General features: G+C 34.9%; 1 protein-coding gene across 5 annotated transcripts in view; it reads right to left on the bottom strand.

Annotated features, from left to right (window-relative positions):
* Positions 1-90: 90 nt before the first annotated feature.
* The window catches only part of LOC107089168 (prominin-1-A-like), a 95551-nt gene continuing 83396 nt past the window's right edge, over positions 91-12245 (bottom strand). For 2 of the 5 annotated variants that reach the window (XM_015381806.1, XM_015381808.1), the window contains 10 exons: positions 10839-10910; positions 10229-10321; positions 9446-9463; positions 8952-9005; positions 8794-8874; positions 8646-8714; positions 8093-8182; positions 5886-6001; positions 4794-4862; positions 91-806 (listed from right to left, as the gene is read on the bottom strand). In XM_015381806.1, coding sequence (XP_015237292.1) covers positions 737-806; positions 4794-4862; positions 5886-6001; positions 8093-8182; positions 8646-8714; positions 8794-8874; positions 8952-9005; positions 9446-9463; positions 10229-10321; positions 10839-10910 — 732 coding nt within the window. In that variant the 3' untranslated portion in view covers positions 91-736. The other 3 variants (XM_015381807.1, XM_015381809.1, XM_015381810.1) reach the window with 2 other exon arrangements.

Below are 12245 nucleotides of genomic sequence, written 5' to 3'. Positions count from 1 at the left end.
ATTTCATGATGAACAACAAAAAATTTTATTAATAAAGCAATGCAAAAAAATGCTTTACCTACATTTTTAATAGGAGTTTTTAATGGCACTATTATTTGAGGGAACAGTAATTCAGTGTAAATAGTATTTTATATCGCAAAACATTTCGCCTCACTGAGTTAATTTGCTCAGAGGAAATGTATGATTTTTTTAAATAAATATTAATTATTAAATATTAAAATTAATATTAATTTCTATTTTCATTGTGACTCTTGTGTTTGTTGCAAGATAAACTGCAATAAAAGACAAACTTATTTTTAGACTGTGAACTTTGCCAGAGGGTGCTGTAAGGTAGGCAGCTACATCTAAATTAATTTTACTGGCTTACTAATATCAGGAGCTAACTAAACAAAACCATTCACAAGATGTTTGTGTTAAAAACAAGTAGCAACAGCTAAAAATCAAGGTTTCTCATATCTAAAACACTTCGACAATCACAGGCATTGACAGTTCACTGTAAAATTAGTCATTCTCACCATGATGGTTTTTCAGCAAGCAGAAAAAAGCACTAAAACAAGCTGTGGACAGGCGTTAAGTGTTAGAAAATGAAAGATATAGAAGATAAGCTAAAAACAGATGATTGTTGACTCTATTTCAGCAGGATGGCTGTGAGAAAAAGTGTGAGGAAGTCAATGTTAGAGACAGATTCCCCGTCTTGTGTTCCAGTACCTTTCAAGAGCCAAGCTAGAGCTGACTATCACCAGTCGATGTGCCTCGGAGGTGCCGAGGCTCGTGGGAACCTGTTCATTGTATCATATGTAGGAACGCTACCATTGCAGGGACAAAGACACGCACATACAGGGAAAAAAGTTACCAGACAGACTTAAAAATTTTTCCAGACTGTTTCTTCACTCTTTACTTTTGAGTAGCAAAGAAAAAAAGGGTAAGCAGCTCATAAATCAGAGAGCAAAACAGTCACAAAAGCTTCAATTGAGTGTTTTAATGAGCAATTGTAGTATTTTAGTACCAATCATTAGCACAACGCTCCTGTTAATGGATAAGCTTCATTCCAAAAGCTTTAAGAAAATTTAAAAAATGCGTTTATCCTAATATAAAGCCAAACTTAAATAGAAAGTTAAGTTCTTATTAAAAGTTAAGTTCATCTTGCATATTTGAACTGATCACAGCCTTTCTTGGAATGAAACACATTAAAGATAAAAAAGCGATTTAGACGTTTTACCCTCTGCTTTTAATTTAACACCAAATGTGATTGTTTAAGCTCATCTCCATCCAAACGTAACCAGATAAGACATGCAGTTGATTAGATGCAAAAATTATAAAAGTAGCACCATATGCAGCGACACACTTAATTGTGACATGCTTGCCTCTCTCTGAACAAAATGATCAGGTGAACATTCATCGGACTTTGGTTGACACTAAGCAGGAGGAAATAGAAGAAAGTTTTCATTCCACAATAATTTCCCAGCATCAGAGAGCAAGCAAATGGTTAGTGATGCCGCAGGTTTCCAGAAGACAACAGAGCAGAACATTTAACACCTGACAGTGAGGTAGTGGTAGCAAACAGTCATGGGCCTCAGGCAGGCTCCGAATGGGAACGATCAGCCCTGGCATTACGTTCCTGGCATTCCATGACAGTGACTTCAGCAGGGTTGCCAGATGTCAGTGACTCACGTTTTCCAGCCCAAAAAAATTTCATAAACCTCCTGGATATACGAAATCTCGCCCAATTTGAACCAAAGTCTATTGATCTCTTATGCCATAAATCTAAAGAAAAACATTTTTTACCCATCCTAACCTGCCAGATTGGGAAACATCCCAACCTGGCAACAATGCACATAAGACCGGAAACGTTAGCCTTTAGATGCAAAACCCCATCATGCACCGCATCACATTTTTGCTAAATATTCAAACATAAATTCGCCAAATATAAGAGGAACATCGTAGTTTGGTTTAAAGAAAGAATTTTAGTTTTTAGTATAATTCAGTTTGTTGCAGGGATTTTACATTTTGAAGAAATAGAAAATGACACCATATGCCAACCGTCACAAGGATGTGCATGACAAGAAAGGGCTATATATACTGAATGCATCATTTAGGTAGTTAACATTGTATTACTTCTTCAGCTCCTTGATTTATTTACTGTCACAGGTAGGTGCTTCGGCCACAGCGTAAGTGTTGGGGGCGATATGATTTAAGGAGGGCCGGCCCTCGCACTCTAAAATTAGGACCGGCCCACCAGGTAAATGCATGGTATCACAGATTATCAGTCCGAGCCTGGTCTCGGGTCAGTCGATGCATGGCAAAAAGGGGGTGGAGTCAGACTGATTCCTGGCAAAATAAACCCTCATTTTTTTCTGGCATGTAAAACAGTTTACGCCTTTGTGTAAAGACTGTATGTTTTCTATTTACATGAAAGTATATTTTCCTATCTTCATATTTACTGACAAAGGGGACTTTTTAGTATTTGTACTTTTCCACTTAGAGGCAGATTTCCACATATTGTGGCCTAATATAATATACAAATATGAGCCTCTTCTTCGTCGTCATCATTTTCCAACCCTTATTTATCTAGCACTTAGCTGCTGCTAACTTTATCTTACTGCAACAAGCTTCTGTAAAAGTAAATTTGAATTTGATTAATCTTATTTGAGGTATCTGAAAAAATCTATTGTGAAAAATGGAATTTGAGTGGTTTTTAATATGAAGAAACTGAATTTTTAATATCTGCTTTAGATATTGTCTGGAAAAGACATTTCACGTTTTACTAAAAGGAAGTAACTTTATAAAGTGGCCCATCCAGAGTCAAAAGCTGGCGTAATGGTGATGGTAGAGATCTTTCCAACTTCAAACGATAAATTGTCTACACAGAATTTAAACATATATAAAAAGAGTTTGATTATTATCTCACAAAGAAACAAGAAAGAAATTTAAGATTAAATGCAGATATATATAACTCATTTTTTATATTAATTTTAGATTTCTTCGTTATATTTTTTGGAGATTCCTGTTTAGGGTTGGGTAAAAAATAAAAGTAAAAAAATCCGTCAGTGGCATGATACATTTCGGGCCTAAGTTTATGCTGTCAAAAAAAAAAAAATAAATAAATGAAAAATAAAAGTAATCCACTTGCAAACACAACCAAATCTAAATCTTTAAACTCTCTAAAACTCAAAACATAACATAAAAATAAAAAATAAAAAAATTTATTTATTTTATTTTGATGATATGAGTAAAATCAAACACTTGTATGCTACCTATGGGTACAAATGTACCCATAAGTATGAGAAAAGAAAAAGTATATAAATAAGTGTTTCATACATTTTGATGGGTCCAAAATAAACTAATATTGACTTGTGGTTATTCCTCAAACATCAACATAAAAGTATTCTGCAGCAATAGAGTCAGCAGTTGAAAGTCATGAGACACGGAGTTCAGGCGTTGCATGATCCTAGTAGCTCTGTGATAGAGCTGGGAAGATGGTTTCTTCTCAGCCTCACAGATTTCCGACTTTAGCCAAAATGCAAACAATAGAGAAGCAAAACATGGTTGAACATTGGTTAGGCTTTTGAGTATTGGTGCAAACTTCAGGGAGCAAAGGGGCTCAGAGGTCACACAGAGGTTGCCCCTTTCTTTTTGGACATGTAAGTTAAATACTTGCTAAGATTAGCAGATCTGGCAACTGAATGGCAAACAGTACAAAACGAGAGTGCGAAAGTGTGCCACTAACTAGCTTGGAGGAGTAACTTTGTAGCTATCACCTTTAAGTTGAGTTTAAATTAATAAAAATAAGCATATATACAGCAGCACCAAAAAATAAATAAAAAAATAAAAAAATAATAATAATAAACCAATTTATAAATTTGATAAGTATTTTAAGGCCCCTAACATTTTGGGCCAGCATTTAATTAACTGTTAAGTTATTCCTGGTGTTCAGATTTGGCCATGTTTTTGTTGTTGCTAACTTCCCTACACTAAAAAAAAGCTTAAAAACTTTAAAACCATAATTTGCTCTTAATTGATCAAGTTTACCATGAAGTTATTATTATTATTCTTTGCTTGAATCAGCACTCATACGCTGTCCATTTCTATTTGTTCTCATTTAATATGGTAATAGAAAATATTGGCTGTCACCAACTTATAAAATGATGCATGTGGAAGAAAAAAATGTCTGAATATAAAAGTGTATAAATTAGTAGATATCTAACAAGTAAAGTAAACCACCCAAATATTCCTTCAGCTTTTTTAAATCATAAAAATACAGCTGGATATTAGATATTTTAGCTAAGTTTTGGTTCATTTATTCAGACATTTTAGTATTTCACTGTACAGTACATTCATTTCATTAAATGACTTCTTCCTCCACCTCTAAGTTGCATAGTAATTAAACGTTAGACCTGATAGGAATCAGATTTTATTCTAATTTATGAAATGTCTATAGTCCATTTTTTCCTTACCCCCCAGTCTTAAAGATGATTAAACCTAATTGTCATAATACATGATATTTCAGCTTTGAAGAAGACTGTAAAGCTACCATCTGATATTCATCAAGTACAAAAATGACTTTGGGTAGTTTTTTTTTTTTTTTTTTTAGAAAAGCAACCACTACCTCTCAGGTTAAATGTCTGCGTCAGTTATAATTACACCCACCTATAAATGTGAGTGTGTTAAAATGACTCCCCCTGCAGACATGCACCGCCCTTTATAAAACCGTAATTTATAAAACCAGCCAACTTCCCAGGCATGCATCCACCTCCACCATGACATGCAGTCAGCAGGACAAACAGGATGTTTACCTTGTCATCACAGGGTTAGGAACACCTTGTGAACTCTCAATATGATAACCATTATTACCAATTTCCATACTGAAAAATAAAACATTGTAAACAATGATGGGATGAAAATGAGAAAGATGACATGCTGAATAAAAATGGTTCATTAGAGATGGTTATGTCCTCAGTATAAACTTTAGTGCTTTATTTAGACAATATTTTACAAAAAAAACTTTAATGATTGCAAGAGCCCTTCGTGAAAGGTAATTTAAGGGACACTTCTTAAATTTAGCACACAACGAGAAGCCACATCATCCACTCACACCAGCAGTTTTGAAGCTCATAATTACAAACAAGCACCAATAATTTAGTAAACAGTTCTCTATATACATTATTTGGAAAGAAAAGCATGGAGTGAGAGAGGTTAAAATGAAGATGTTTGGGAAGAACATCTTACTTTTTCATGGGAATTGTCTCAACGCTACAGAGATACACAGGAAACAATAAGATAAAAACATTTATCGGGATGTTCAGCCAAAGAAATGCACCACAATATGTCCTTCTGTACAATCCAACACTGATTACACAGAAGAAGATGCACTTAATCAGCTGACACATAACAGAAATACTACAAAGTAGTAAAAGCTATGAGACCACAGAGTCTGGAAATGAAAACGAAATAAGAGCAGACTAGTATCGCCGTGTCTTTTTTTGTAAAGTGCAAAGTGCTTGACAGAAAGGAAAAAAAAAATGAAATTAAAGATGTTGGAGATGGAAATAGTATGAATGGTTATCACAAAGTAAAATGCCAAGTCCCAGATACAGAGGAGCTACAAGGAAGAGAAAAGTAAGCAGAAAATAATTCAAACTATAAGAGTTTCAGGGGTACAGAGCATTTTAAGAAAGCTTAAGAAACAGAAAACTATCAAATTATATTAGGATGCTAAATACTGATAAGCTTAATAAAGGGAAGGATGTCCTGCAATCAGAAAAAACGTAAATAATGTTTGTTTAGGTCCATTGATCCCAATTCAGATCTAACTGACAAAATCCACACTGCAGCTTTACAGCAGATACAATAAAATATATACAGGTATGTGTGGAAAAACAACTTACTCATCGTAGACGTCCTCCGTGTCCATCCTGCGGTAGTACTTGGCTAGTTTCACCGCTAGTATTACACTTGGGAGCAAAAATAGAGTGCTGCAGCCCAGACCCATCCAGAAAGTGTTCTGTTGGAAAGAGAATTTAACATGTTAAATCAGCATTAATCAACCTAGTACTATGCCTTGTAAGGTAACGACACCCCTTAAACTTTCTGTCACATTATGACCACAATATTAACCATATCGTATTGGGTGATCTTATTGAAAACATTGCAAATTACCCTGCAAAAGAAGGATGGTGTTAACTATATCAGCATTAGGTTCTACAAATATAAACCTGTTTGGAGGTTAATTTATCTTACACATCTTTACATTTTATACCTCCTATTAACCTATTTGATCTGTTTCAACAAATGGCCATCTTAAAATTTAATTTTACTTAACAGAGAAAAAGTGTCTTGTTTTTAAAATTATAATGATTTTTTTTTCTTTTTTTTTCAAAATATATTTATAAAGATGTTTCATTGGAATTATTTGTGGTAAAAGATAAACCTCTTACAGGTTACAAAATCCTGGAGACTGAGGTGCAGGTTCATCTTTAAAGTGAATGTATATTGATGTGTAAGAATGATTATGCTTTATGAATCTTTTGCAAGATGTTCAATTGTTAAATTGTCATTCTGTGAAGACTCATAGACAATTCGGGGATAAATTCTGACACATCGACATGTTTTAGAGAAAAAACCCAGAAAGAAAACCCACAGCTTACTACCATGGCTGGTTCTAGACAGGGGCCAACAGGGAATGACACACCCATAAAACTGGTCATCACCTTATTATTATGGCCCCTGTACAAAGGTTGTAATGGTAAAAACATTTGTTATGAATTTTTATGCACTGGCATGAAAGCCCTAACTGATTGGATCTATTTTATTTTTAACCTTTACAGTTTTATTTGAACAATGATTAAAATATTAAGATGCTTATTTTAGCTGCAGATGGAATCACGGCTTTCATCTGTTCTATCTGGGGATTCCAGAGCAGCAAATGGCTCATTATTTCTGTGTCTCACATACTATACAGAAATATTTAATATTTCCCTAATCTTATTGATTGGAGGTGGGGAGCTTTGGAGGCTAGATCTTAGTTTAGTCTTACAGAAATGAATCTTAGCATCTATTCAGTTTAATATGCCAAAATGTAAATAGGTTTGAATGCTTCTGTAATGTACCATAACTGCTGTCAGCTGATATTCAATTTGTGCGTTATAATATAGAACTGATGTATGCATATATGTCTTCAAGGAATTTAAGGAGTTAAGGAATTGAAGTTGTTAAAGTTGTTTTAATGTTTCTAAGATGCTTCTGAAGCCTTTGATCATGTAAATCAGAAAACTAAGACACTGGTTGGCAAACTAGACTATGCAGATTTTGACGGACAGATATGTATCCGCACCCTTTTAGTTTGATCATGGAGTCAGATTAGGAAGCATTTTAAAATGATCCAATTTTCATATGAATGTCATATCAAAATAGATAAACCTGTTCAGAACTGGATGTATGGCTGGAGATAAGATTGTAAACCAATGAAAATATGCTGACGTGTTACGACTTGGTAGTTTTTAGTCCTAGCTTTTCTGGTCCCTAGCAACTTCTTAATGTATGTTTAGTATATAGTGTAGAATACCATGTTCATATTTACTCATCAAAAATTTCATTTTATATATCATACTAAAGAGGACAAAGATAGAACACTCTGGGTTTAAGTTGCCTGATGTTATGCTCTGTGTCTATTATTAAGTGTCTGAAGTTTTGCTTATGTATTAGAAGCCCAATGGGACAAAATATTCAATTTATCTTACACGCTGATATAAACACAGAATCACAACTATTCACTTGCATTTTAGTGCTATATGCAACAGAGTTTAGTAGTATAGGTTTAGTTGTACATGCAACAGAATTTAGTAGTATATGCAAAAGAGTTTAGTAGTATAAGTTTAGTAGTATATACAAGAGAGTTTAGTATATGTTTAGTTTTCCTTGTGCGAATGTATTATTTACAATTAATCTTTTGCCTAAAACTTTGTTGATATGACGTTTCCCTTTTGTGTAAATGTTACTATTGATGTAAGAAATGCACCAAAGTGATTGAGAAAAACTATAACAGCATAAGGCCTGGTTATGTTGGATCTGTCGTTACTAGTTCTACAGTGGTTACCATTGAATCCACCAAGAAACTACAGGTCATGATCTGCGCTGTATCCAACACGTTGCTGAAAGGCTTGCATGGTGCGACCTCCAAAGCCAACTAGAAAGAATGAAAACAGGAAATGTTAAAGCCCATTAAGGAGTAAACACGAACATTTCTAAACTGTTGCACACCAGGACTGTGTATGCTTCCTGTTCCACAATAACAACAAAAACACTAAGACTGAATCAAAGCAGTTTTATTGACCTGTCCGTGAATCAGAACTAAAACGTCTTATTTTTTTTACATTGGTTTGAATTCCTTGGTTTTACTGCAGCAGAAACCAATGCGCCTCAAAGCAAATTCCTTCAATTAAAAAAGCACTGTAGCTTTTATAGTCATCCTTTCTAAATTTACCCCAAAACTCTTATGCAAGTTTTTTTTTTCCCCCACTTCATAACGCAGAGCCTTTTCATAACTCCTCAAAATGCACCCTGGTTAAACTCATTGCAATAAACATCTACATATAATGTTGAAAAACAAAACACCACATCATGTTCTCAAATGGTAGATCAACACTTACTGATGTTTTGACCCATTCTATGTATTGATTAAAATAGCCAATAATGGTTGCTGAATACTTTCTTGTTTCCTGTAACAAAATGGAACAACCGCTGTTAGTTTAACATAACTATTACTACTCAGGATACAAACTGATATGATTTATTTACCTGATTGATCAAAAGTGTTGCATTGTGAGAGATAAGGTGCTGAGCTGCTTCAATGGCCTCAAGAACATCTGTTACTTTATTCTATAGAGAAGAGAGTCAGTATGGATGCAACTGTAAATGTGTTAACTATGAGGTGTTATAGTGTAGAGTTTTCTTACTGGTAGATCAGAGGCTGTCCTCTCCAGAAATCTCATACTCTGGTTTAATGCACTCTTAGAAAAGAGAAAAAAATAACGATTATCAGAGATTAGTGCTAGAAGTCAAAGGTAGACTTATAGAAAACTGAAGGCAACACAGATATGATGAGTTCCACGGATGAAAATGTTGTCAAGCTGGATGATTTTCTTCCCAAAATCAAATATCCATGGTGTGATGAGAGAAAAATACAACATGTAAACAAAAAGAAACATAAAAAATGTCTCTTTTGTTTTATCATTGACAAATATAAAACATTTTTAGGTGGATATTTTGTACTATTTTGGCATGAAGGCTTTGGATATAAGCCACATGTTTGTGATGAGCATATGCATACAACAGAAGAAAAAAATGATTTACTGTGTTTTCAACAAAACATAACATCTGAAAGATTCGTTTCTTTAAAGCTTTCTGTAAAAAGGGACACAAAGCATATCATAAATACATTTGTGCTTACCCTTGCTCTAACATATTTCTTGAAGGTGAACAGAGAAACAAGAAGAACAGCAAAAACATAAATAAATAAAAGTTGTAGAGAGAACCAAAAGTGCTTGCAGCTGTACGTCCTAAACAAAAGTAAATTTCGAATGATTTTCTGTTTAAAAATATGTATATTTCCTTAGTTATATAAATAATAACAATAGTAGTACTTTTATTGATTTATTTTTTTTGCACATTTTCAACATAAAATTTGACCACAGTTGTATTTACATAAAACCCCTCTCAACGCTGCAAAATTAAATTCAAATATCTGGTTGTAAAGGCAGGAACATTGATAAGGGATTTCTTGATTTAATTTAAGAATTTAGGGAATGAAAGTGAACCGGCAAAAGTACAACATAGCGAAAAGAGAATAATGATTACACTAAACAGGCCAAAAGGAACTATAAAATATTATATTATTTGTTTTTTTTATTTTATTATCAAACACAAATGTTTAATCTCAGGGAACTTTACAAGAAACACAAACCTACTTTCAGAAATATCAAATCATATTAATCTACAATGAAATCTTACATAGAGATTGAAACTGAATTTAATATCTTTAAAACCACCAAGTTTCTCCTAAATGCTGCGTTTAGGACTTTCTCAGGACGCTCCGAGTAAAAAACAAAGTTGGAAATTGTTGAAAGTATGTCAATATTTTCATATTACTTCTATGTGGAAAGCTAACTATGTAAGTCTGGTCTACTCATAACCAAAGTTCTGGAAAAATTTTCTTGGACACAGCGAGGATTACCATGGCTTGCTCCATTGGAGCTATCTGTTGTCTGTGGATCCGCTGAAGAGTGGCCACATGGCCTTTCAGAGCTGTCTGCAGACGTCCCCTGGGCTGAAATAAAAGACAGAAAACAAGTTGAGGTTTATTCCCAAGAAAAGAAACAAACAAAAGACTGCATTCGTCAGATTCCTGCTGCCCGGGGAGAGTTCTTTTCTTAAACGTTTCTGTCACGTAACAGACAACAACGCTTTCCTTAGTTGTTGTCAATCAGACATCACAGAAAGAATCATTTTTTTATTTAATAATTACAAAGTCAGCAAGAAACACTTAAATCCAAATCTATAAAAATAAACTGAAACTATAAACTGAGACATTAAATTAAAGTTTACCCAACCATACATTTTTAATGATCTTATTTAGTTTCAGCATTTGGAAAGGATAATTTATTTTGTGTTTGCCAGCGCAACCAAATCTGCACACCAATAGAGACTATTTACAAAGACCAAGGCCTCCTTGCAGCATTTTAAGTCAATAGATGCATAAAAAATAACAACATGGAGAGAAAAGGTTATATAAAACTCGTCAACGTAAACTGCATCAACAAAAGAGGCCAAATCAGCTTCCTTACCATCAGGTCTGTCTGGGACTCCAGCTCTTTGGCGAACGAGACAACATCCACCACAGTGACACCTTTATTAACCTTAAGAGAGAAAAAAAAGGGAATGCAATGTATCAGTTGTTTAATAAAGGAGGTTGGAGGACGCACAGAGGTTCAATAAGTGTTTCAAAAGTAAAGAGTTTTTTTTTTTTTCTTGCCCTGATATGTTTGCTATTTAAATGCAGCAAGAGAGTGAGATTCAGACCATCAACACATAATAGGAAGGCTAAATGGAGTAAACAGGGTATAATAAGTTCCAGCCCACCGTGACAACACTCTTCAGTGTGGAGGCCTTAACTAAAGGCTGAAGAAAAGATAGATAAATGCCGACAATTGGTCAGTTTTATGCTTTTAGGCTTTCATTCTTTATAATGAAACACGCTGGATTTTGGGAATGACATAGAAAGTGAGGATTTACATTTAACACAGTATGCAACTATTACAGTATTTTCTAGACTATAAGCCGCTACTTTTCCCCCACTGTTTGAACCATGTAGCTTATAAGAAGATCCTAACCGCCAGAGGAGGAAGTGATAGTTGGAAATAAAATTAGGGGTTAATTTTCATTTAACACAAGAACATGGTAGCAGCAAGCACGGTGGAGAACAAATGTCCCGGATTCATACATTTTGCCATTTATTTGTCTCATTAAAGCTGCCAAACCAATGGAGAGACTGAGCTCAACTCAGACTGGGCTAAAAAATGGACGAAACCCCTTTTTTCAGTAGAAGCTCTCACTGCTGTGAGCCAACAAGGTAACAGGAGCTAGCATTCTTCTTCGTCCCATAGTCCAGGGGCTATATATATAGAGCTCCCCCTACAGGTTTGGTGGGAGACAGCTCAGTAGATATCAGCGGATTATAGCCTGGTGTGTTATATATATATATATTAGTGCTGTCAAAATTATCGCGTTATTATCGCGTTAACGCAAGGCCATTTTAACGGCGATAATTTTTTTTAACGTGAGATTAACGCTATGTGGTTTTATGGTACAATTTTCCAAGTACATCCCGCTGCAGCCCACGGGAAGGCAGGGCTATTTTCCCCCAGTGTATGCATTTCTCATAGGCTTCCAGAGTGGAGCTCCTCAAGGGAAAAAGACGCTCATACACTGGGTGACGCTAGTGCCTTTTCTTTAAGCCCCACCAAACCACCAACAAACAAGTTGAGTGTCTGGTAACTAGTAGCAACCTGAAAAACGCTGAGAAAACAGATTACTGTGGTGAAATGGAATCTGGCACGGCACTCTTGCTGTCTGTATACGCCACAGGTCAGTATCGTGTGTGTGTGTGTGTGTGTGTGTGTGTGTGTGTGTGTGTGGGTGGGTGTGTGTGTGTTCTCATTTTTGTTAAGAGGCTGAAAAGTAACTTTCTAGAG

This window comes from Cyprinodon variegatus, unplaced genomic scaffold (assembly GCF_000732505.1).
Source record: "Cyprinodon variegatus isolate N-32 unplaced genomic scaffold, C_variegatus-1.0 Scaffold242, whole genome shotgun sequence".
Lineage (NCBI taxonomy): Eukaryota > Metazoa > Chordata > Actinopteri > Cyprinodontiformes > Cyprinodontidae > Cyprinodon > Cyprinodon variegatus.
This window is presented reverse-complemented; position numbering and strand designations above follow the sequence as displayed.